The 27,341-nt window shown below is 40.9% G+C and overlaps 2 protein-coding genes across 2 annotated transcripts; both read left to right on the forward strand.

The window, feature by feature from the left end:
* The first annotated feature begins 39 nt into the window (after positions 1-39).
* LOC139296099 (protein ABHD8-like) lies at positions 40-6,758 on the forward strand. Its single transcript, XM_070918394.1, has 5 exons — positions 40-140; positions 4,844-5,670; positions 5,820-5,990; positions 6,203-6,419; positions 6,546-6,758. The coding sequence occupies exons 2-5, from the start codon at positions 4,853-4,855 to the stop codon at positions 6,756-6,758; spliced, it is 1,419 nt and encodes a 472-aa protein (XP_070774495.1). The 5' UTR covers positions 40-140; positions 4,844-4,852.
* A 2,488-nt stretch (positions 6,759-9,246) lies between these two features.
* LOC139296096 (lysine-specific demethylase 4A-like) lies at positions 9,247-25,883 on the forward strand. Its single transcript, XM_070918391.1, has 23 exons — positions 9,247-9,384; positions 10,535-10,696; positions 10,972-11,147; positions 11,311-11,425; positions 12,145-12,338; positions 12,570-12,619; positions 12,730-12,833; positions 12,955-13,092; positions 13,260-13,480; positions 14,605-14,771; positions 14,866-15,545; positions 15,966-16,073; positions 16,255-16,372; positions 16,651-16,826; positions 17,274-17,487; positions 18,084-18,163; positions 19,504-19,559; positions 21,075-21,183; positions 22,170-22,361; positions 23,341-23,511; positions 23,718-23,837; positions 24,224-24,316; positions 24,476-25,883. The coding sequence occupies exons 2-23, from the start codon at positions 10,556-10,558 to the stop codon at positions 24,611-24,613; spliced, it is 3,561 nt and encodes a 1,186-aa protein (XP_070774492.1). The 5' UTR covers positions 9,247-9,384; positions 10,535-10,555; the 3' UTR covers positions 24,614-25,883.
* Positions 25,884-27,341: the final 1,458 nt, after the last annotated feature.

Here is a 27,341-nt window from a genome sequence, read left to right on the forward strand (position 1 = left end):
GAGTAGATCCTTTCAGGTTAAACTGTCAAGTAATTTACCGGCCGACACCACCATGTTTCAGCAATAAAACGTTTTATTGGCAGGGATAACGGCTCCAACTGTAAGGTCAAGGTTCTCCCAAACGGGATATAATAAACAAGGTAAGCAATGGGATTTGTATGCATCTTGTGAAGAAGCTCTGCCTGAGAGGGTCCCCTCAGGGTATAAAGTAACAATTATCTTAGTTTTTCCTCAGATTGAAACACTGTCACAATTCTCACTTTTTAAACACCCTAACGATTCTCAATACAACTGCAGTCATCACATGTCAGTGCACCACAGCACCTCACTTAACTTGCAATCGGTGCCACTCAAATAATATAAAAGCCAAATGAATGTATCAATCAGTGTACCACTGCTACCACAATGTAATTCTCCTCAAGAGAAATCGTAGCCTCAATATGAATAGCCTACTATATTTCTGTTTCTTTATTTAATTTTTCATTTAGACTTAGATTAAATCGCCCCAGAGTACTGTCAAATATTCTTTGAACCTGCTGAAGAGAATCCGTAAGAACCCATATCATACAAACACCAGTTTCCACAAAAGTAAAGTTTTCACAGGGTTTACCAGTAAATTCCTTTCCATCATTTACAATTTACAGCTGAACCTCACAGTAACCGTCATGTAAACCAGAATCAGATTAAAGCTTTAATTGCATTATACAACATACTTTCCTCCACCTAATTGGCCATTCAAACACTCCTCTGTATCATAGCATGACATCTACCTCTCATCTGGTCATTGCCCTTGTAAAAATGCAAAAATGTGGGAAAAAACGTATTTGCATGGCAACACCATCCCCTTCATTATGTTTAATGTGAGGATTTACACAATTGGCATGTTAATAAGAAAAACATTGTACATGCATCACGTGTTAGATTGAAGATATTTGTGCAAATAAATTTGAATTGGATTTGACAATAATTAGATTGTATATATGAAGTGTGAGAAATAGTGTTTTGGGAATAATGATTGCCATTCGAGGATTGTGTCAAAACAGCTGAAACTTTAAGTTCCCGTCTAGCAGCAATACAATAGATTTACATACTGTAGGAGTTGATGTTTGAGCGCGGTTTGGTCCTTTCTGACAATGTAGTTCGTGCGCTGATGTGGGAGGGCAGAATTCCCTATGGGCTTTTTGGCATGTTAATTGGCATAACTGAACCACTATATTAAAACGTGCTATGTATAAACATAAAGCTGCAATTGTTATTTACAGCGGCTGCCAAACAATGACAGAAAGTACACAGTTGTTGGCTCTCCGCCCCATAAACGTCACAACTGGCTGTTCCGTGACTGGCACCGGACTGTCCTAGTGGGACCAATTTGTTGATGTGACTTGAATTCAGTTCAAGGGCAACAGAGGAAGGCAGCACACCTTCATCTAATTGGTTCAAACTTAAAGGTCATGTCTCCCTCCAGTGATGCACCAACTGTGAAAATAACACGTTTTGTCAGCCTATGACGATGCAGTTCAGGTGAAGCCACGTGTAGAATTTGAAATGGGATCACACACGCAGGCCTGATCATGGCCATGTGTTGAGGCTATTTAGAAAAGTAACTGGACTATCATGTTTATCATTTCTGTCACTCTCCCCGGTCGCATGCACGCGCCCACGCGCACGCAGCTTTGCTACTCTGTCAGCCTTGGCAACAAGGCAACAAGCTTCTCCCATTGGCCTCCTCTCAGTGCTCAGCTGTCTTCTATTCGCCCTCCTCGCTGCCACTCAGGCGCGAAAATGCCCGAAGACTGCCGTAGCTGCTGCGGATACAAGGGCAGCAGGGCTGGGTAGGGTCTGGTGTGGAGTGCGCAGTGGATGCTGAAGGAGGAGAAAAAAACATTGTCGTTTGTTATCGTGATGGGTATCTTGTTGGGATGCAATTGGCACACTTTTACAGATGCATGCTGTATCACCAACTCAAGCCTCTCCGCGTTCTGTGACAGTCTAATGAGGCTAATAAGGAGCTCTGACTATTCTGCAGCATCTCTAGCGTAGACAAATTGTTGCACCAAATGCAACGTTTTCCTCAATTCAGTTTCATCGGCCCTTGACTTGTCATCTGTGTACATTTCTAATCATCCTTAACCATCAGTAATTCTGCAGGTAAGGAATCGATTTTTATTACATTGTGTTGTCTAATAAGCCAGTGTTTATTGTGCAGCATATAGTCATTCGCATCAATAAACAGCTGCACGATGGCTGCATGCATTTGTCCTGTGACAGCGCAAATAATAGATATATCAATAATATACATGTTGCAAGTATGGCCTTCAGCACTACACTGCTACGGATTTCTAATCTTTTTTTTTAATTTGTGATGCGACGCTATTAATTGGGCCTACGCACGACTCTTGTAAAAATGTCCTTCACTGCATTTTTATTATTGTGAAACATGATAATCTATGATTTATGTCAAATTAGGGAAATGTGGAGCCTACCACTGCAGGTTATGGCTGGATGTTTTGTATTCATCGGCTTGTAGAACCAGCTAAGCTATAGGACATTTGTGCATTAGGCCTTTTTTTTTAACAGAAAGTAGGTTAGAATGGTCTCATTTGTGCAAATATCCGCATTTCATGTGCAGATATCATGCTAGACTGTGCAGTACAGTGTGTAGAAGCCTGTTGTGGAATTAGAGCAGCACACTGTGTTCCAAATGTGTGTTACTGTAAGACTTGGCAGACATATCAACCTATATATTCTGCAGTGCAGACATAACATGGCTGAGTAACCTTCAGCCTGTTTGACTGTTTTTTTAGAGTTTGGGGATGTCAGATCCACTTGCTCCCCTCACCCACATTTAAATCCTGGTTGACCTTATTGATGGACAGTAGGTCAGGAGGAGAAGCCCTGATTTAAATGACGGAGCTGTTGATGCTGATGCTGATGCTGATCAGTTAATGAGTTAGTGTTGTGTTAATGACGTAGTGGCATCTCTACCTGGGTCATCCAAACTGTTGAACAAGGTTAGGATGCTGTCAAAATGTTCACCAGTTGTCATGAGTGACCACCACTTAGGGCCTTCCTCAGTGGACACCTTTATCTCATCATGTACCACTTGTAGCTGATGTGGCACAACTGATAAATATATTATATAATAGATAGATAGATAGATAGATAGATAGAGATGATATGGCTCAAATATGAAACACTTTTTGAGAATAAAATAAAGCTCACTGCAGTTTTTAAGACTTGACAGCTGAGCTGCAGATTGAAGTGTCTACTCATTGTGTTGACGCTCCATTTTGATGTTAACTGAATGACAGGTCAACATTCACTTGACTCCAGAGTGTAACTGAATAGTACTCGATGCAATGACCTTCAGACCATCCTACCACCAACAACAAGAGCACACACATACATGCACAGAGAAACACTTGGTAAACCAGCATATTTACCCCTCACCAAAGTGCCAGACCTCTGCATCACTGTGCATACTGTTTATTATGAATTTATTACAGTGATGATGTTTGAATAATGGATATATGTAGGATGAGAATCTGCATCTGACAGGGATTAGAAGTAATGGTATATAATTTGTTTCAATAAATACATGACTAACTTCACTCACAAAAAATATGAAATCCCAGCATCCATGATAAAGAATGAATGAAAACCAATCCCCACTAGTCACAGTTATGTATATATATTTATACTTCATTTATAGTTTATTTATAATAACCTATTTATTTTATTTTATCTCTCAGCAACAATATGTCTATATGTTATGCGTTGTTATTGAATATATTAAGAAGGCATGAGACACAACAGTGATCTAAACTACATGTTACATAATATGCTATGAGCAGTAATGTGCATACTGCGCTCTGTTTCACAGTTTCTGTAACCAGGAAACACTAAGCTTGCCATGTAGAGTCTTCCCACTCTGTTTCTTAGAGATAACAAGCCAGTGTTTGTATGAAAAGTGAGGATTAATGATGCTTTATTTGCACAACTGCCAAAATGCAGTTCAGCTGCGACTGGGCCTGGGCAGGAAAACAAAGATTGTTTTTTCCCCTCATCTCCATTGAAGACAGTATAACTTGGAAAACTGCTACCATACCATCATGAGACATACAGTTCGCAGGCATGTACACAGTCATGCCCTATGACTGGTGTTTTCTATTAATATATATCCTGGTTCTGACCATGTGAAAAGGAGGGGTTATTAATAGCAGACGTCTAGGTCGGCATGCGAATGGTCAGTGTCCACTGACATTGAAACTGTAGTGCGGCACAAGTATTGTTTTTATGTTGTCTGTTTGTGAACTTGGAATCCCTGAATGTTCAGCTGCTTTGCCACCCAGGTGAGTGTGTCAGTAGGTCTTTGCAAAGGCTGTTGGAGCTGCACTTAACACTGGCTATTGTATTTTAAATTTGCATAGCGGCTTGGAGCCTGTTAAACTGAAAGCATCCTTGCTCTTTCCGTGTTTTATCCCACTCATACTGGCTGTGGTCTGATGAAAGGATAAAGAAGACCATTTCACTGTAACTGCGTTGCTAGGAAACAGCTTGGGTCCAATTTTATAGGAACCAAGCTGAGACCCAATTTCCTCCTGTTGAGTTGTTGACATTTGCACACACTGCGACAGGAAATAAACCTGGAACCATTTATGATGCTTATGTTGCTGTGAGAAAAAAACACAACTAGTTGTGAAAAGCTAGTCGGAGAAGGGTAACAAGCTTCACAAACCTACCCCTATGTTTATACATTGTGTGTTTTTCCATTTGTTACTTTTCATAAACATATTAAGCATATGAGTGATGATGTTGTATTTGTGTGATGTTGTTTATGCAGGGAAGCACCATGCTGACCAGCATCACTGAAGGGATACTGTGCTGCCTGACAGGGAAGGCTGCCAGTCTGGTCTTGCCCCTGGAGTCGTCAGAACCCTCTGATGGTTTTGAGTTTGTGGAGGTGAAACCTGGGAGGGTCCTGCGAGTGCGGCACATCGTCCCCGAGCGTCAGCCAGTAGTAACAGAGGAGCAAGTTGCAGGCAAAGAGAAGATGGATGGCGGCTGTGATGAAGACGGCTCTCTTGAGGATTCTAATAATGAGACCGGCAGCAGTGTCCACTGCAAGAGGAAGATCACTGTCTACCGCAACGGCCAGCTGGTGATCGAGAATCTCGGTGATGTTTTGCATTCTGAGATCCTGCAGTGTCAGGATGGGGATCTGGAGCCTTGTAGCACTGTGGAGGTGGAGCTGGCTGACTACAAAGAAATGCCCTCTTCTCCAGACCCCAACCCTGCTCCTCCTCCAGTTCCTCCACCCCTTGGAGAACAGAAACCTGCTCCACCTCCTCGCCGCCGCCGTCGCAAGCCCAAGCGCACGGTGCTAATCGACTCAAAGAGGGTGATCTCAAGCTGCAAGGGGACGCACTCGGACGTAGCGCTGTTCTTTGTGCATGGTGTGGGGGGTTCTCTGGACATTTGGAGCAGCCAGCTGGACTTCTTCTCTCGGCTGGGCTATGAGGTCATTGCGCCTGATCTGGCGGGGCATGGGGCCAGCACTGCCCCACAGATTGCAGCAGCATATACTTTTTATGCCCTTGCAGAGGACCTTCGTGCCATCTTTAAGAGATATGCACGTAAACGCAACATTCTCATTGGCCACTCATATGGGTGAGAATTTGTGAGATGCTTTCGTTATAAATCATTCGCCACTGGAAATTTCTCTGAAGCATTTCTACAGCTGATTGAAGTTTCTTTTCCAGTAGTGATTAACATGCTGCTGTTAACATGCCGTACCCATCTCATCTTATCTCTCCCAGAGTGTCATTTTGCACTTTCCTGGCCCACGAGTATCCCGATCTGGTTCACAAGGTGGTGATGATCAATGGAGGGGGTCCCACAGCTCTGGAGCCTAGCCTATGCTCCATTTTCCAGCTGCCATCTTGTGTCCTGCACTGCCTGTCACCCTGTCTGGCCTGGAGCTTCCTCAAGTAAGATCTGCATTTGTACAGTGTCAAAATTGACACTAGAGACAGTGACACACCACAGGAACTTCTCTCATTTCTGGCAAAAACAGCATTGCTTGTTGATGTCAAAACATTTTAAAAGCCAAAAAACTCAAATTAGCCTCAAGGGGCTTTGATCATCAAATTGAATGCGTAAAAGTTCTGAGTAACTCTTCCTCTCTTTTTTTAACCTTTAGAGCTGGATTTGCCCGTCAAGGTGCCAAAGAAAAGCAGCTGTTGAAGCAGGGCAACGCCTTCAATGTGTCTCCGTTTGTCCTGCGAGCCATGATGAGTGGCCAGTACTGGCCTGAGGGGGATGAGGTCTACCATGCTGAGCTCACCGTGCCCATCCTTCTGGTTCATGGCATGTGTGACAAGTTTGTGCCCATGGATGAGGACCAGCGCATGGCAGAGGTAAAGTACATCTTCATATGTGAATGAGTGCTGATTTATCATGTGGTATTTAATATGAAATGTTGTGTTTGCGCTGCAGTGTTACCTGTTGTAATGTTCTGCATTCATGTTTGGCTCCCTTTCTAGATCCTCCTGTTTGCATTCCTCAAAGTCATTGAGGAGGGAAGTCACATGGTCATGATGGAGTGTCCTGACACCGTCAACACCCTCCTCCATGAGTTCTTTCTATGGGAGCCTGACATGTCCAGAAAGGACAGCAGGAAGACAGACACAGAGAAGACTGTTGCTCTTAGTGACACTCTCCACACACTGAAAATCAATAAGTCCATGGACAAATAACCAACAAGGAGTCTAGTTTTATCACAGAACCAAGCAGAAGGCCATTTTCGGCATGTGTTCTTAAGGCTGCTCCCAGGCTGAGAGCTGTTATAAACAGGGCCACATCTTAAGGATGTGGACGGCCACTGGTGCTCCAAGATAAAGCAGGACTTAGGCATGGTGCCAACCAGAGAACGATGGAATGAACAGAAAGATGAGAGGAATGGATGCAAATACACAGTCAGTCTCTGCTTTGCTTTTTGATACCAGTTTGTGCTCCATCGCGTCATCTTAGCAAAACGACACAACACCTGGAGGTCAAAAGGACTATGTCCATTTGTGATTTGTGTATGAAATGTTTCTGGTGACTACTGCAAGAAGCAAAAAGCATAAAATCCATGAAATGGTGTGTGAATTTCCTCACCTTTATCTTAAATATTCTGTAAAGTACTGCAGAGCTTCTGTTCAACCTTTACAAAATGGTCTTACATCTGCTTTCAATGGGAAACTGGCAAAATAATATGTAGTGAATTGAGGAGTTACAGATCTGACTTGCCAGTATAAAACTAAAGTGTTGATAATAATAGTTTATTATCAAATACTGACTGGATGGTAGTGGGAAATTGTTTAAAGACATTAAATATATACTGATGTACATGCAAAATGTAATTAATAATTGCACCACATGCATACATAAATTACATTATGCCAGAAGGAGAAACTCAAAAATTCATTGTTCACCTGCAATCCAGCCAACTATTAACCACATCCATACAGTGTGCAGTGTACTCTCAAACATGAAGACTCACGATCACAGCTATTGTCAATGCAATTGACTATCTATTTCCAAATTACAGCAATGTATTTTCCATATGAATTCTAATATAAAATCTAAATCCAAAAAGCTATGTGTGTCTATGTTAAGCACAATGTAACCAATTCATAGTTGCATGAAAATTAAGTAATATTCAATGAGAGATGTATGTGAACTGGTTGCAAAAACAGATGTAAACAAACATGGATGCCGAAAGGTTCTCCTCCTTTATTCTAACGGCCATTTCTTCACTAGTATATAATATCCTAAGGATACAAAGTCCCGAGGCCCTGCATGAGTTCAGAATATGAAAAAGTATGGGGGTTGTTTCAGACCGTTGCAATATATTCTCATATTGAAAAATATCCCAGTGCACTCCTTTCAAATCAAATAAGTGTTCCTTTTAATGTGTAAGTATTATTTTGCCTTTACTCTGAAATAACAGCAACTGCCATAACAAATTGTGGTTGAATTGACCGCTTTAAGCTGTTGTGTCTCTAAGCTGATAAATGCAAAACAAGAGTGTGTTCCCCTACTACTCTCCAGTCCACCCTATTTATCTACTAGTGTCAGACAGAAAGAATGAGCTAAACGTTATGCTCACTGAAAGACATTCATCCGTGGGTGCTGCTTTGTCTCATAGTGGGACAGTAAGGTGCGAGTAAAAGCACAGTCTAATATGCTCCCTGACAGTGCTTATCTGTTGACTGGATAGTTTATACTGTTTTGAGAAGCAGAAGGTGTAAATTGGTGGATTTGTGAGAGTGTCCAAAGCTTAAAATCAAACATGAGTCAGCCAAAGGAGAAAGTCCCCTTGAAAGAGGGACATTTGTACTGACCATGCTGGTCTGTTATATATGCATTTTGACAGAATGCGGATGCAACATGACTGGTCTTATGCAACTGGAACAAAACAGAGAGAAATAGAGTGGAAATAAACTGACCTGGCACTGACACCTCAAAAACATTATACATTCTCTATGGACTTTCCAAAAACCAACAAGTGCTGCTGATGCAATGTACTGTATGTCTCCTTTGGTGTAAAAGGTCAGTAAAACTGTATGGACTACAGGGTGCACATGTACTTCCTCTTATGCTAAAAGTGTGCATATACAAATTGTCAGTGCTCATATGTGCTAAAATCTTTTTGTGGTTAACAAAATGTGTTAATGTTATTGTTGCATTTATTCATGGGAATCATAATATATGCACTGCCTGAATGTAGATGCATATAACATTATATAGCCTATCAAAACAGTTGGATTCAGTGTATGAATGTGCCTTTCCTGGCATGAAATAAAACAAATGTTCACAGTCTACAGGTGTTTTTGCTTGTTTGTTTCCATTTATCTCGTCATATATATAGAGTAGTATAGAAACACAATTACAATGACACTAATGCAATTAACACTAAAATTGCAGCCATTTTTAGATAAAAAAGTAGGTAGACAAGATTATTTCTTCTTATTAGAAAACCGCTCTCTCCACGTTTCATTTAAATCCAAAATGCAGCGACAAAGACAAAATATCGGTTAGTTAATATTTACAGTCATTACAAAAAGACGAGATTTTAAACTAATGTTTTCATACATTATATGACGCGCCATCAGAGCCGCCCTCTCATTGGCTGAGCGTGTCCCATGCGTGTTGTGGTAAACAAAATCCAAGCTGCGTATGCTTGCGTAGAAGTGGTAATGGAGGATTGTGATCTACTCACAGGGGGCTTAGTGAGCAAGCTGTCTTCCTTCTCTTCTGTTCACAACTGTTGTTTCTATTGATTACGAGGTGTTTACAACGTAAAGGAACAACGTCTGAATCAACCGATAGAAGGCGGTAAGTATCTGCATGTCGAGTTATCTTACGGCCGTCCCAGTATGTTAGCTTCTTAACTCACAATGCTAATCTTGTGGCTAAACTAGCCGGAACTGCTCTACAGCTAATGTCGATGCTAGGCGTCGGGTGTAGTCTATTTCCTGGAACAGATCTCACTGACTTGGTGAATGATAGTTTCACTGGTTGTGTTGTCGGTAAAACTTAAGTCAAATAACTGTTAAACGGCGCTTTTAGGAAAAAGCCGGTTGTAATTTTATAATTTACCAAGTGTTATGAGATCGTTAAAGCTAGTTAGCTCTGCCCAAGTTTGCTAACGGCACACTAACGTTAATGTACGCATGAGCTGCATAGGATGTAATCTAACGTTAGATATATTGGTTCATGTTATACAGGAGATAGTCTAATCCCATCATGGTGTTAACGTGAACTAGCTAGCTTGCAAGATAGCTGTCTTGTGATTATTACTTTTTCCTTCAAGAGACCATGAGAACAAGATGGCAAGTTCACTCTCAGTAGTGTACGTTAATTTACACTATTATGTACGTGCTCAGAACTAAATGGGACTGGAATACCAGAGCAGTGAAAACATCTATGCTATCAGACTAGCTGATATGTGCCCTTGCATATTCATAATATGGATTAGCTCATGTTTCTTTAGCAAGTTAGCATGTGAGCTAATGCTAGCTGGCTGGGTTTCCACAGTGGGGCCGAATTAAAGAGACGCGGGTTTAACCAATCAGGGGCGGTTATAGCTTTTCCCAGCCCTGTCCCAGGTTAGCATGTCCCCCGCCGTAGTGAGGAAACATTTACAAACACGTAACATACAACAGTGACATATAACTAGACATATTTTAGTAACGGTATGCATTCGCTACTATTTAGAACCAGCGATAGTAAGAATATAACATAGTAGGAGTAATCTAATTTGCAATGCTAAAAATGTAAAGCAACAAGGCTGCCCCCACTAAAGATGGATTGAGTAGTCATCACTCATGCAACCAAGCAGTTGGTGTGTTGCAACACTCAATTTGGCAAAAAGGTAGAGTCCAGTTAAAGATGCCTGGCTGTGGGTAGGAAATCAATAGTGGAATAGTTGATTTAAAACCATACTGAATTGAAAAATCTCAATTTCTCCATTTACAATCTACAGGAGCTGCCATAGAGTTTTGGGATGGCGTCAGACGGGGTTTCCCAAAACCATGGTTCCAAGGGGATCATGACTTTTTACCCCACTGTTGAGGAATTCAAGAACTTCACCCGCTACATTGCATATGTGGAGTCCCAGGGAGCTCATAAGGCAGGCCTGGCTAAAGTAAGTACTGATACTTCATGTGTTCATGGGATCATATTTATTAGCAGCAAAAAATGTGGAGTGAATGTCTTATATCTGTTTTTTCTCTGAAATTATTTAGACAAATATAAGGTTGTCTGTTGTTTAGTTTCCATCATTCCATACGTTGCAAGCATGTTAACAAAAGCTTGTCAAAAAAATAAAACATTCATACCGCCAAAGCTTTGCTCGTGAATAATCCTGATAACAAATAGTATTATAGTGTAATAACTCACCGTTCACTTTCCTCCTACAAGATTGTCCCACCAAAGGAATGGAAGCCTAGAGGCTCTTATGACGATATAGACGATTTGGTGATACCGGCACCCATTCAGCAGGTGGTGACAGGCCAGTCGGGCCTTTTCACACAATATAACATCCAGAAGAAGTCCATGACCGTCAGAGAGTTCCGCAAGATTGCCAACAGTGACAAGTGAGAAGTGCAGAAGGACATTTAAGCCTGTCATTTTTTTGTCAGTTATCAGTAAATCTATTACATCTGCAGTTAGATACAGTCAACTGCTTTTTTAACCTTTTGATGCTGAATTTCATTTATTGTGTTGGTGCAAATTAACTATTGTTAATGCCTTTTATAGGTTCTGTAGTCCACATTATGATGACTTTGAGGAGCTGGAAAGGAAGTACTGGAAGAATGTGACATTTAACCCTCCCATATATGGCGCAGATGTTAATGGAACACTATATGACCCTGTGAGTTGACACTTGTGAATATTCATTAGTATTGATAAGTTTTCCCAATTGCTGTCTGTGTGTCTGTTGACCTGACACATAAGGGATGCTGATAATATTACTGCTCATAGTGGTGTTTATCACTGCTTCAATCAGAGACGGTTTAGAAAGGAGACGACCCAACTCAGACAAGCGACAGGTCCTGAGTCTGTTCACTCCAATGGGAGAAGTGAACATGATTACAGATTATGACCGATTCTTTTGCCCCGTAGCCACCTATGTAAATATTGGACCCATTTTCCACATGCCACATATCTTCCGAACATTCTGACACTAAAATGGCATTTTTCAGATGGAAAAATCTGGAGAAAATGAACTTTGTTAGAGACCTGTCTCTATCTCCGCAACACACTCTCGCAAGATCTGGCAGCACAGATATCACTTCTCGTTGCTGGTGCAGAACTGGCGGTGAATTAAAAGTTAAAACTCAAATGACACGTGTTTCTTTGCTTAATAACACTATTGTTATTATTGTTTTTGGAGGGGGAAAAAGAATATTAGACGACTAAAACAAGCCGCAAAATAAGGCAGTGGGGAGATGACCACGTCCCCTTGGGAGACAGGAAGTTTATAGCATTTCATACCATTGGCACAGTTTGTAATGCATCATCTTCTGTTATAGAGTATTTTTGCTTCAATTCTCAGCTGTTGATCTTGAATTATCTGCTCTACTCTTGCAGGAAGTCAAAGAGTGGAACATTTGCCGTTTGGACACCATTTTGGACACTGTTGAACGTGAAAGCGGCATCACTATTGAGGGTGTTAATACACCCTACTTATATTTTGGCATGTGGAAGACCACCTTTGCATGGCACACTGAGGACATGGACCTTTACAGTATCAACTACTTGCACTTTGGAGAGCCCAAGTCATGGTAAAGAAACAAACTATTCTTTTCTTGATCAGATGCTGAAATGGAGCTTTGATTCTTATACAATTGTTATATTAATCTGAAAGTGTTTTGATATTGATTTACCACTGCTGCTTGAAACACAGAGGAATTGCATCTGGATGTTGATATTAAATCTTCTCTACCACATGCAAATGGCTGTCATTTACAGTTACAGTTTACTGTAATTAAGAAGATTCATTTGAATATGTGCAGGTACTGTGTTCCTCCAGAGCATGGGAAAAGATTGGAGCGTTTGGCTAAAGGTAAGAGACCCATGGCATATTTTCTGTAGATGTATGTAATGTAAAAAGAATGCAAAAAGTAAGGCTCTGAACTATCATGGACTATAACATCTATCTGGCTGTTCTTCTAGGGTTCTTTCCTGGTAGTTCCCAAAATTGTGAGGCCTTTTTGAGGCACAAGATGACTCTCATCTCCCCCTCAATACTGAAGAAGTATGGCATTCCATTTGATAAGGTATGAGTCGAGCATTTGTTCATTTGTTTTTCAAACAGAGGACCTTTTACTTCACACCCACTACACAAGCCAAATGTATAAACTGCAGATACTACTTTTTTTTTTATTATATCTCCCTAAGATTACTCAAGAGGCTGGTGAGTTCATGGTAACTTTCCCCTATGCCTATCATGCTGGTTTCAACCACGGTTTCAACTGTGCAGAATCCACCAACTTCGCCACAGAGAGATGGATTGAGTACGGCAAGCAAGCAGTTTTGGTGAGGACTGCGAATTGATAGCATAGAAAACCATACTTGATCTAATTTGAAGAATGTAAATATATACATTCACATAATCAGTTATATGTTAATAGATGTACATGCAACAATATTACCTGTAACGTTTGTCATTTGAATCACTATCTTTTGTGCTTTCTTTCCCTTAGTGCTCATGCCGTAAAGACATGGTGAAGATTTCCATGGATGTATTTGTGAAGAAATTCCAGCCAGATCGCTATGACACGTGGCTGGCAGGGCGAGATGTGGGACCCATTGATCACTCACGGCCCACCCCAGAGGCTAAGGAGTTTCTGGGGGAGTCCTTTAATGACATCACCTGCAACAGTAACTCCATGGAGAGCTGTGGGGAGGACGGAGAGCGGAAGAGGTGGGTTGTTCACTACAGAAAAGACTGTTCTAATATACATGTGTTTTTGTTTAAAGGGTTTATACCGTGAAATATTTTAGCACATTCTTAGGGTGATTTAGTACTCCTGGTTATTTTGCTCCCTCATTTGGGAACACGTTTGGGAATGTCAGCCATGGGAAGTCCAGTGACCTTTTCTGTATGCCTTTGTTGCTCTCGTCTTGCATCAGTGGATTGTCTTAATGCACCAAGATACCCACAATTTAAAGAATATATACGGGACCTGTGATAGATTTAATGAGTCACTAACAGGAATTCCCATATCCTTTATGCTTGCAATGTTTACAACATTTAGCAGAAGCTCCTTTCCAAAGCAATTTAGAGTATTGACCAGTATTCATAATGAGCTCAAATTAAGGTAAACACTTTTTTACATTTCCTGTAAATACACAGCCAGGGTTGATATCTACTAGCTCTTTCCACTTTCCAACAAAAAATGGAATATTTGTGTTGGAAAATATTAGATATTTAATTTGATATTTGATATAAACTTAATGTTGGACTAACCAGAATCTACTGATTCTGTAGTACAGGTGACCATGTAAAGCAATGTACATGAAAGCTAGTTATTACATATTCTATATAAGACAAACCCTGCTAGAAAATACTTCCTCTAGAATATACAATATATAATTGAAAAGTAAAAGTTACTATTAGATTAAGGACCCTTTTTCTATGAACATTTTGGTTCTAAGAGGTATTTGTCTGTCCAAGTCCAAATAAATTTCCACCCTACTATTTGTGTGTGGGAACAAAGACCAAACCACCTACCAAACCATACCATGGAATATCTACTGACAATAATTCTGTAAATACAATCCACAAAATGTTGACGTGATGGTTGGAGGTGGGGAAGAGGGGATCGAGTCACATTGAATCTGTCCTTGACAGACACCTGATGACCATGGTGCTTTCATAGTTGACGCATCCAGAGGCATTTCCCATCAAGTGAAACCATTCCTTTCATAAATATTCCAAAGATATATTTGTGATTTTACTGTACAGTTTCCTGATGTCAGAAATCAAAAGGAAATGGGTTGATGGTCTTCTGTCCTCAACTGTGTTTCTGTTTGGTAAACCCTCAGCACAACCCAGAGGATAGAGACAAAGAGACACAGAGTGTGTCTGGAGGTGCCTGAGGAGGTTGTTCCCAAGGACGAAGATGAGGAAGATGTGGAGCAGTATGGGAAGCGCCCCAGGCTGAGCCTTATACCTCCACGTACTATGTCACAAGATGGCAAGAGAAATAAAGGTATTGTCACTAGTGCATTATCTCACTAGTTGTGGAATGAAAGTGTGCATTTTTCACCCTCACCCTAAAGAGAGTCCTCTGATTTGATTTACAGGCCCACCAAAGTTGGTTGTCACACCAACCAAGCTCACTTTATTGGATCCATTTCACAGGGGCTTGACCCAAAGTAACAGTGATGTAGGCCGTCCCCCTCATTATACCAAAACTCGTGCACCTGCAATCTCGTCTCAGTCCCAGCCCAGAAATGGACATCTTTCAGTTTCAGCGGCACCTACATGGACGGAAGCCACAACTCAGCCTGCCCGCAAAATGGGGGTAGCCAGCCTGCTCTTCCACAGGACTCTTAGTCCAAAAGACACTCTTCAAGTGCACAGTTACACTCTAGAAAAACAGCAGCAGCCTCACACACAGCTGCAGGTGCACAGCTATGCCAGAGAGCATCAACCTCGACACCTCCAGCACAAAACCTGCACACCGTCACACACACAGGTTCAGTCCTCGTCTCTGGCACCAAGCTGTGACAAAACGGAGCCACAGCCAGAATCCAAGATTGTTGTTACCAAAGTAGCAGTGAATAAATCAGAAGCACAGAGTCTTGTAGAGCAGGACCAAAAGGAGGACAAACCTGAAATGTCAGTGCCCGTTGAGGCTCCGGCTCAAGCGGAGAAGCCTGAAGTTGAGCCCATCAGCAAGTCCGCTTCCTCTCAGACTCAAACACAACCAAGAGAGTTGAGCAAAACGGAGATGGCAGCCCCCAAGAACAACAAGCGAAAGGTCTGTTTTTTTTTATTGTGCAACAGGTGAAATGTAATGTTATAGTGTTGACATTGTTGGCTCTCTGTACACTGTAGCGCATGTTTGAGCACAGGTTATGTTTTATGCTGCATGCATGCATTGTCTTTTCTGTCAACTTAACAAAACTAACTAACTAAAATAGCTTGTAGTCACTCCTGAACAAATCTAAACTTGCTTCTTAATAGTAGTGTGCATGTATACAGTCACTAAAGAAGAAAAAACAACAAGACTTTTTGGTGGCTCTGTACTGGTGCAATTTCCTTGCATGATGTTTGCAAACTAATCTTTTTGAGTTCAGCATTATTACTAATTCTACTAACAACAATTCTTAGTGGTCTCATCAGGCATCATTCCAAAGTCTGCCATGAATGTTCAATGTTATCCATGCTGTTCAAACAGAGTAGCCAATGCCCCCTTGCGGATAGTGGCATTGTCATCCTGAAAGACACCGCTCCTGTCAGGAAACCAATGCCTGATGAGGTGACTGTGATTGCTCAGTATCGTCACGTAAGTATTTACGAGCTGTGACCAAATTCTCAAAGGGATCAATGGACCCAATGTTTATCTGGAAATGTATGCATACCAGTACAGAGCTCCCAATAAGCCTCATAATGTCATGTTCATTGATACAGAGACAGTATAATTCCTGTTTTTAAAGTTTTGTCTTGCTATACACTCCTTCCTCCAGCAGGTGTCAGAAGAGCAGTCATACTGCAAGTCAGTTGTGAAGAAGCAGCAGCAGCAGGCACAGCTCTGTAAGCTGCCCCGTCATCACCCGCTGATCAGAGAGGTGCACAGTGACGATGGTACGCAGTTGTTTAGTTAATCTGCATAATGTAGTAGTATGTTGTGTGGCGCCAGTTTACCAAGCACTGTATTTACAGTAATAATATTAGGTCCTGTTTTAATGACCTTTTAATGACCCATTTTATTTTATTCCCAATATCTTTTTTTCTTATCAACTTACCCTGGCTTAAATTTCTCCTCAAACCCCACTTTTTAACATTCCTAATGCTTCCCACCACCTTCTTCCTCCTTCACTCCCACTACCCCTCTGTCCTCCATCCCACCATGCTGTCTGTAGATATGTATGTAGATGTGGAGGTCGAGCAAGAGGAGAAAGAGGAGTGGGCAAAGCCGTTAACCCAGCTCTGGCAGTGTCGGCCATATAACCCTCAGGCAGAGAGAGAATACAACAAGAGCATGGGCCAGCAGGCCCCCTACTGCTCCATCTGCCTGCTCTTCCACACTTACCACCAGGTGACAACTCATTTTATGCTTTTATGAAGTTAGTTCTGTTATTTAATATTGTTATTACCACCCTTTTGCATCTGCATTGAGTGGACAGTATCCACATAAATAATTGTCGACCTTTGAAGCAGACACAAATTATTGCATGTCAGAGACAAAATCGTTATGGACTGGGCAGAACAATGGTTTGTCAGTGTTCATGGTCATTATACCCAGAGAATAGACAGAACAGAGAATACAGTCTTTTTACAAGTCAATTATCAGTGAAACAAATATCTCATGAGTTTAATTTGCCTCAGTAATGTTTAATTATGTTAACATAGTTGTGCATTGATTTAACATTTAACAGGTTTGAATGTGTCTCAGCCACTTCTCACTGAGGATTGGATCCATCAGATATTCATATAGGAAATGTGTGACATAATGTGCTAACAAGCTTTATTTGTTTCTCTCAAGTCCGAGTCCACCAGTGGGAGTTCCTGCATGACGTTGGTGAACCGTCCAGGGGGCCGCCAGTGGTCCAAGCCACTCATCCCTGAAATGTGTTTCAACACCCAAACTAGCAAGATGAACGATAGTGGGGAGGGACAGCTGTCTAACCCTCATGTAGCAGAGGATGGGACCAGCCGGCTGGTCAGCTGTGCTCAGTGCTGTGTCCGCGTACATACCAGTAAGCGCCTTTTCTATGATGAGCAGTTACCTATTGAAGTATGCATAGGTAGGAACATTGTTAGATTAAATATGTTTTACAAACAGTACATTCAGATCTTTTGTTGTTCTTTACGAAACCACCACTCAATGGTTATTCTTAAAACTACCGTTACACAGTTGTATCAAAAACAGCCATCACTAACAGACATAAATGGATTATGAATTAATACGTAAACACACTTGTGTCACACAGCCAGCAGCACCACATTACCAAATGAATTGTTTTGCTGAATGAAGGGCTATTAATTCAGTCAAAGTTAAGTTTTATTTGCAGTATTATTTGAATTAATTTATGTACTACTACAACAAAAATGTTGGCCTGGTCATACTATAGTCTGATCAGTTCTGTTCCATGGTCAAATGTTTATACATAACGTTCATTTTCTAATAAGATAACAACAAGTATGGAGAATGAAACCGCAGGGTGTGGGCGATTTATTTATTTATTTTTCCCAATTCTCTTAAATAACCAGCCAAACATCGCTAATAACCTTCCTGAGAAATGAAGCCTGTGCAAAGTGAATGTGTGACACGTTCTTTTCTGTTCCTGTTCAGGTTGCTACGGTGTGTCTGGGGATGAAGCAGAGCTAGACGACTGGCTGTGCGCCCGCTGTGAGGCTGATGCCATCACAGAGGTCAGTTCATTGGGCTACTATAGTAGATTTCACTATAGTAGAAGTCGTCATTTCAATACAAATAATTAAAAATGTGTCATCATTCTGATGACAGATCGCAGAGTAAGGAACGGCTTAGAGTGAAAACCACATGGCGTGACTTTAAGGGTTGATTGAAGACTATTCACAGCCCCCTTCCTCAGACGACAGACCTGTGCCAGTGGTTGACAGCCACTGTCACCAGTATGTAATAACATAAGATACCCGTTAATAATCCCATGCAGGGAAATTGAAGTTTTTTTTTTTGTAATTTGCAGCTGAAACCATTGTGGCACCATTGTGAGTGTCATGATGGCTATACTGCAGCTCTATTTCGCCTTTTGAATGTATGTACATGTACACGCTGTTATGAGGCTGATTCAGTCTCTTAAAGTCGGTCCCTATTATATCCAAAAGCACAATATAAACCATTAAGTAGCACACCAGTCCCACTAAGTTAGCTTGTACTGAACTAAGCTTAATACACTTGACAGCCACAGCAGCCCTGCGTTTGTCACACTAATAGACTTGGCTCTCTATGCGACCGCTTCCTTTGTTCTGAGACAGTGAGTGTGTTCCCTTCCTTTGTGTGTTATTGTTTAGGGAATTTGTTTTTCACAACCTTGTTTATAAAATGAATCTTTTAAATTTCCTGTCGGCTCAGAACAATAGATGGTTGTGAAATATTCTGGGAATGTGGCCCACGTTTGGCACAATCACCTTTTGACCACCAGTGGGCAATGCTTCACTTTACAGTTCATTGTGACACCTCAATGGACTTTGGCTTTGCACTGTTTTTGTTTTTAAGTTGTCTGGGTTTTCAATTGTAGAATCTTTGAGCTGAAGCGTTGTCATGTTTCCTTCTTTAGATATATTACGAATTATAGTTTATTTATTTCATAGAAATATTAGAACATCTAATGCCAGAGCTTTTCTCAAAGGAGTTTGAGCCATTCCTCATGTTATTAACGTGGCTAAGAACTGCATCGTTGCTCAGGATGTCCCCATCATGTTGTTTTTCCCCTGATTCTGTCTGTCTGTCATTTGATATCTGCTGAGTACTCTCAGTACTGTACTTTAGGAACAGGTTTTAAGACAGTGCAGTGAGGCGTTTCTGACAGCTGACATACCAGGTGTGCACTGGGTAACAAGGATCAGCAATAGATTGAGCTTCATATAACTGATACATATCCATGTGGTCCAGTAGAGGAGATTGGGTTATCCCCAGCTGAACATCATATATCCAAACATCAGGATTTAGATGTGATAAAGATAAAGGAGTAAAAAAAAAAACCCACATTGTTGTTTGTTTCTTCCTCCAGGACTGCTGTCTGTGTTCCCTGAGAGGCGGAGCTCTGCAGAGAGCCAACAATGACAAGTAAGTAATACCAGCAGACAATAGTGCTGCCACCATAGAGCTTCTTTGTGGACCAGAAACCCAACTTTGAAGTTGTATTATACATGTTTAGTGGTCACGGAAATCTGAGCTGATTTTCTAGGACAGGAAGGAAGGCGGTTATTGGTTGGATATTTTATTTACACCCACCAGTGCGGCATGAGGGCACCACTGAAGATCTAGTGTTTTCCATGAGGTTAAAGTGTGCTAACCTCTTCGTAAAAATCACCGGATTTTAAAGAAGTAGAATATTGAGAACAGTCTTTTCTGCTTTCCCAGTGGCACATTTGCTTTTTCTAATAAAATATGATCCTGTTGCTTTTTTTAATGAGACTGTCTTCATGGTCACAGTCATAAACTTTTGAAATAAAGGGCCAGGAAAAAGTATTGAAGAGGGATTTATGATGTTTACAAAACAGCTCAGGCATAGTGAGTCTGACTGGTTGCTACACAGCAGATTGTCACGCCTACCATTTGCTCTCCCTTGACCTCATTAAGTCTGCCTGTTTCTTCAGTCTGTTACTGCTGAAATCCATCTGGTGGACGAAGACCCTCAAGCCAAATGCACTTTTTAAATGCAAACATGCACACACACACACATACACATACACAGTAGATGTAGGTGTGTGTGTGTGTGTGTCTGTGTCTGTGCACATGCAGATGTTACCCTCAGCCTGTGGTTATTACACGTTATCGCTTGGTGTAGGGAACAGTAAGTGAATGTCAGTTGAAGTGACAGGAAATGTTTTTCCGTCAGCCGTCTGTCTTGAATGGCTTATGACAGAAGGGGTTGTGGCTTCTTCATATTGTTCACAATAATGCACTATATCATCATACTTGTCAATATCTTGATATCATCTTCAATGAATAGGTCACTACAGCTGGACTATAGTGAAGTATTTTACTTTTTTGTAATGTGGAATACTTTATCTAAATATTGTGTATGTAATTGTATTAGGGCTGGGACCACTTATTCATCAGTTACAACATGAAATGCCATGGAAAAGTAAAATGATATATTTTTCATCACGTGGTTTTTAAATCACCAAGTTGTTTCTTTAAAGTTAAAAACATAGTTTTACATGGAAATATTTTTGTCACATTTATTCATTCATTCTTTAACTGATTCTTCAACTGAACAACCCTTAAGCATGGGATTTTTTGTGTTTTGGCTATTTGTTTTTGATTTCCATTGAAATAATAAAATAATAATTATTTTCAATAATTTCATCCCTAACTATATATTTGTCATTTTGTAATAATCCCAGTCTTTGTTCTTCTATTTAGGAAAGCATGCTATAGATGAGTGTTGTAGTTTCTTATGGATTGTACGTAGACATGAACTTGTCGTCCCAGCATTAGATGGGACCACACATTCTGTTTACTTGTAAGTGCTGTAACCACATTGCTTAACACGTACTCTGACATTTCTAGAAACATTGCACCCTGGACATTGAATTGTTTGTCCTGAATCTTCATGTTTGCCTTTTCACACAGGTGGGTTCATGTTCTGTGTGCCATCACTGTGCTGGAAGCTCGCTTTGTCAACATCACTGAGCGGGGCCCCATTGACCTCTCTGCAATCCCACTGCCGCGGTTCAAACTGGTAAGACTCGCTGCTGTTGCAGCGCTCTGCAGTACGTTTGGTGTAGCTGCAGTGGTTTAGATCAGGAGATCTGTTGCGTAGCTTTGGGCATGTACTGGTTGTAATACTTGTTGATTTGGTGTGCCAGAATCCTGAAATTGGACTGTAGTTGCCCTGCCTCTTTGCTGTGTTTCTCTATTCAAAACAGTTTAATTAAATAATAAATAAGTACTTTTAATGTGAATATTCATTGACCTGCAGTAAATGCTACATTGATTTTATTGTGGTTGGAGGTGTCAACTGTTGTATATCTCACTCCTATCACCTCCTATAGGTCTTTTTTTCCACGACCAGGTACTTTTAACCCATATGCAGATTGGATTCTTGGGAAACAGCTGTACTCTGATGGCATCTGTTTGGGGTTGTCACTGAGGACACACATTTCATCATAATGAAACTGATGTGGCGCCTGTCAGCTGTCCTCGCTCAGTTTCACTTCTTCTTATTCTGGACATTTCTGATAGAATAGATGCTGTTTCAAGTAACAGAGCTGTGACATTGATCACCTTTGATTAAAAAAAAAAAAGAAAAAAAAAGAAGTAAAAACACGATATGCTTACCTTCTGTCGTGTGTATGAGTCACACACAACCAGTCTGTGGGAAATAATGCAGTAGTTGGCATTGTCTCCATTGTTATAGTTCTTGATCTCACAGGAGCCTCTCTCAGTGGATTTACTTCTAAATAAGTGCATGATGTCAGAACCCCATTAATTTTCAAAAGGAAGTTGTGTAATTTCCCTCTAACATATTTGTGTTCGAGTTCGTGTCTGGGTCTGCCTGTTTTGTACTCCCTTTGATAACTTTTTTATCTTTCTTCCTCTCATCCTCCCCGCTTGTTTCCTTTCTTCTCCTTTCCTTCCCCTGTACTTCCTTTACTTTAACCTGCTACTCCTAACCTGTCCTCTTGACCTCTATTCCCCCTCCACATGTCTTTGTCACTGTGGTAGAAATGCGCATACTGCAGAAAACGGATGAAGAGGGAGGTGAAGGGCTGTTGTGTCCAGTGCTCCCACGGGCGCTGCTCCACTGCGTTTCACCCCACCTGCGCTCAGGCCGCTGGTATCCTCATGCACCCAGATGACTGGCCCTTCATAGTCTTCATCACCTGCCACAGACACAGAGCGCCCATCTTACCTGAGGTAACCTAGTGGCCAATAGTGATGTATTGGGTGCAAAAGGTCACATCATTTCTACATGCATTATGTTGTGAAGCTGTAACATTTGGGTTTTTTTGGTGAGAAAAAAGGGTTAACTGGAGCGTTTCTTGAAAAAAGAAACAAAAATAACAAAAAGCCAATCATGTGATGCACACCCTCTTGTTGCTCTGTGTCTGATCTCACTGCGTAGCTTGGATTAGGTTGTTTATCTGAAAGGGAAGCTAAGAATTCAGTCCTGAAATGACTCTGTTTTGTGAACTGACATGCAGTTTTTTCCGTAGTTCCTCGTTCTAAATAAAGTTTCCTTCCCTGCAATTCATTGATTTCTACAACAGGATTCAGTTAATGTAATTTTTCCTGCGGTTTGTGTTCAGTTAAATAATTTTTACTTTCGCTATTGAAGCTTGTTTACACTGATAAAGATAGATACATCATTTCTATCTTGGTGCAAAGATGTCTCATGTGAAGACTAATTCAGCCATGCAGCACAGTAACTGTTGGACAACTTGTTTTTTCTAAGCTCTCAAAACTACCACAGGGATTCTTACTTCTGCACACACACTTCATGTTCTCACTGTTTTGATTCACTAATGGGGGGAGACAGACATCTGTTTGGTCCTGTCAAGAGATGCAGCAACAAAATTATACAAATAAGCTGTCAAGGTTTCTCATTTGCTGTTGTGGTATTGAGCTATGTGACTACAAGTCTGGGCTTGTTTGTTTAAGTCCTCAGCTGTGATGCTCGAATGTATTTTGTAGCATGATGCAGAGAGCAGTATGATTTCTTGGGTACACATCCCTGACCAAATATTGTTTTATTCATTACCATAGACTAATCCTTGCTTGATTATCTTTATAGACTCGTTCTGTTTATTGCTCAACAACCACTTATCTTTCATGTGGCAGTTAACACTGCTGAGTGATACGCTTTTAAGACTAACGCTCAGTTTCTGTCCCCTAGCGCAACAAGGCCTCCATGCGAGAGCTGGCAGTGGGGCAGAGGGTGATCTGTAAATACAAAAACTGCCGTTACTACCACAGTGAGGTGGTGGAACTGACCACAGCCACCTTCTACGAGGTTGTGTTCGACGACGGGTCCTACAGCGACAACCTCTTCCCAGAGGACATCGAGGTTAATAGAATTGCTTTCAATCATTATTTACTCCGTCAACTGAAAAGATATTAAGGGATAAAGTGTAGTAACACACACAGATAAACATAGTGAGACTTAATAACAGATACCATCTCATATGCTTTGAGTTTCCTGTTTAGTTTCCTTTTTAGACAAGTTTCCTTATCTAACACATAGCATGAGTTCACCTTTCACTATCTTTTCAGAACCGTGACTGTGTCCGGCTCGGTCCACCCGCCAAAGGTGATGCTGTTCGAGTGCGATGGACAGATGGGTTGATTTATGGAGCCAAGTTTGTAGCATCACACTCCATCCCTATGTACCTGGTAAACCTCTTATCTGTCTCTCTTTTTCTAACTCACTTGGTACTGACATCTACAAGGCTTACTCTGTTCAAACCACATCAGAAGATGCTGAGTTTATGTTTCTCAACCTCTAAATGTGTGTGGTTAAAAGTAAACATGTTGGGGTGATAGCGTGCTCATCAATATGTCAGATCTATTGTGAAGTGAGTGAAGTGCCTTTATCTGGTTGACCTAATTACACAGTTTCTACTCTAATTATGTTTAGTGATCTATTCTGACAACAGCCTGCATGTTACTGTAGTTTTACTATCCCGTTTAACAGTTATATCAAGTGATTTATTGCAGCATGTGAGTTAAGTGCTTAAATTGCCATGTGATAAAATATCTATTTGTGTGTGTGCAATCAGGTGGAGTTTGAGGATGGATCACAAATCTCTGTCAAGCGAGAAGACATCTACACTCTGGAGGAGAATCTGCCCAAACGAGTCAAGTCACGAATGGTAACTTAAAATCCCCCATTTCATCAGAAGGTCTCTGAACCTTTTATACTAAGAGAAGGTGTTATGAAGTGTTGTAGGCGAGACTTATAACAAAGGTTATTGTATGTTTGAGATCTGCAGCACTCATTTCTGTTTCCGATGTTTGTGTTCGGTCCACAGTCGGTGGCGTCGGACATGCGCTTCGAGCTCTTCACACAGAATGACGTCAAACAGAACTCCAAAAGGCAACGGGTCATCAACTCTCGATACAAAGAGGACTACATCGAGCCCGTCATTTACCGAGCCATCATGGAGTGACGTCCATTTCTTTCTCCTCCAGCTTTCCGCCTCTCCTTCTCCACCTTATCAACTCACCACAGAGAGATGCAGCTCTTCGTTTCTCGGTCTGGCTTCTCTGTTTCTGGCTACTGCTTTTAGGAATGACCCCCCCCCCCCCCCCTTCTTCCACGGCCCGTCAGGCTACATATTTATAAACTACGGCTGGGACTTTAAATCACTTTTGTGTGCATTGAATAATATTCTTAGACCTCCGTTTCCCATCACTCCACACAATCCATTGGATTTTTTCTTTCTTTTTCTCAGGAAGAAGCCATCAATGAATTATTAAGTATTGAAAGGGTTGGACTATGTAACGTTTTTTTTTTCATCCACCACCACATTTAGCAGCTGTCAAGTAAATACAACTTTACACAATGGACAGTTTTTCTACTTGTAGTGATATTACTTTTAGAAATTACCTTTTGCTCTTGACATACAGTTATTTTCATAATAATTTATCATAATAATATTTTGCAGTGAAGAAATTTGTGCTTGGGAATCAGGTTTTATAGGAAGCATTACCTTGGGTCAGTTTTTTTCGCACATGAAATTAAACAACGGCAGAGCTGTAAACAATTCGACTCGTCAATTTGTCTCATCAAGAATTGTGTAAACTTGAAACCCCAAAGAAATGAAATAATATTTTGAGGTCACTTTTTGACACATCTTCAGATTGTACTTATAGCTCCATGCATTGCATTACATGGTTCATAAGTGCGTTTTCTCATAGGGGTGTCAACGTGCGTCTACTGTGAAGATAGAAGAAAACTAGACATGTTTGATGGCCCAAGCCTTACATTTCAAAGGGCCAAGCATACTTTGTTTTTTCTAAAGCTTAAGGTTTAATATAACTATTGTAATTAATGTTATTATTACACTTTATTTATGCGAGTGCGTTGAGTTTGAGAACAAAGCTATTTTTGTCATGTCCTTTTTCGCAATCTGCAGAAAACCTCAGATGTATTTATATTTATTATATTGATAGGTTTTCAGACATCACCTGTCTAAATTTTGACTCGCTTTTCCTGTATTGGGATTGGAAGGTGTGAATGCCAATCTGGCTCAAGTCCCTCTGTAAGCAAAAAGCACTTATTGTTACCTCCTGCCACGGGACATTTACCATTTTGTAGACACATGGCCTCCACTAAGTTTAGATTTCTTTGTGTTTCTGATAAAAGCTAGATCTAGAGATGAACATTGTAATGAGGTTATAGTTTGATCCCAAATAAACAGAAAGGTGGTAAAAGGATCATTTTCATACTTGCTGGTTTTCTTTCATGTTGAGTCTTTTATATCTGCTTCAAAATGGTCTTTTGTGTAGAGAATTATGAAAAGGTTGCTGGCTTCTCAGAAGGACGTGGTGTGCAGACACCTTTTAGCTATGCCCATTTCATGGCTACTGTTGTCTATTTGGTTTCATTTGGGCCTTTGTCCAAGGCAGCATTCAATCTGTACACTCTTTGTAAACATCAACTTTTTGAGTAAAGTTTGGAGTAAGAAAAAGACCCTCTACCGTTTTTCTTTCTGGACAACTACAACAGATCAAAGCGCTGAGAGTCAGGCAGCATTTTTATTAGAACCGTTTCAGGTTTTCAGCACGCTGTCATCTGCTTTTTTCCCCTTGTTTTTGAGCTCCTGGTGTTGGATGTCTCAGCCACAGGGCCTGCAGCTGTGTCAAAGCAGGACGAGTCTTGTGAGGTGGAGACCGCTGCTGAAATTTGATTCAATGGATGGCTTCTGGCTCTCCATATCACTGCACTCTTTACAACCTCGAACTCCAGGTTGTTCGACCTGTCAGATTTATCACTTGATTTATTAGAGCTGTATTGGAGTCTTACCAAAATATTTCAACTTATTTGAGACAGTACCTTGGTAGTTATTTGGCATGTAATGGTACTTAACCTCCAGCTGTTTTGCACTCTAATACTTCTGTGGTTGTTCACTCAGGTAATAGGGTTTACAGTTATGCATCTCAGATGTTGTGTATCTAAACCAGTTTGGAAACTGCATTTCACTAAACTAAAAATAGCTCTTGCCAGAAAAGTAATTGCACCAAGAAATCTTTGTCACAGAGCAGCTCTGCGAATTTGAGAACTTACAGAACTTGATAGCTGTTAAATGTAACAGTTCCATTAGGAAAAGGGAGCGATCACGTGTGAAAATCTGAACATGTTTGCACTGCAAACACCACAGCCACCATGCTAACGGTCATGTTATTGGGAGGAAAGCCCCAAACTCAACAGCCTGCTTGTATTGGCTTGTATTTATTACCGTTGTCTGACTATAATTTATAATGCAAACTTTCATCTGACTCAACATAGCCAATAAAATCAATACCTATGTGTTGATATGAAACAGCTGGATTTCTCAAGTTGAAGATGAGTTCTGACACACAGTCCGCCCTGTTATCTGTTTGTCTCCTCAAAATCTACAGAGCCAGTTAAATCGACTGGGACATCCTATAATCATCTTTGATGGACAGCACATAGTGTGTTCCCTCTTTAAACCACTGGTATGCACTCTACCTTTCTGTTTGGCTGACACGCCAGATATATTGAAGTGCCTGAGGGAATGTGATGTAACTGAAGAGCAGAGCATATACAAAATGAACTATGGACTCTATTACCTCCTTGCTTGCCACTATATGGAAGCCTGTCAAGGATCTGCCCCTGACCTGATGTACCCACAAGAGGCAGGAACTTTATGT

The sequence above is a fragment of the Enoplosus armatus genome, chromosome 14, assembly GCF_043641665.1.
Source record: "Enoplosus armatus isolate fEnoArm2 chromosome 14, fEnoArm2.hap1, whole genome shotgun sequence".
NCBI lineage: Eukaryota > Metazoa > Chordata > Actinopteri > Centrarchiformes > Enoplosidae > Enoplosus > Enoplosus armatus.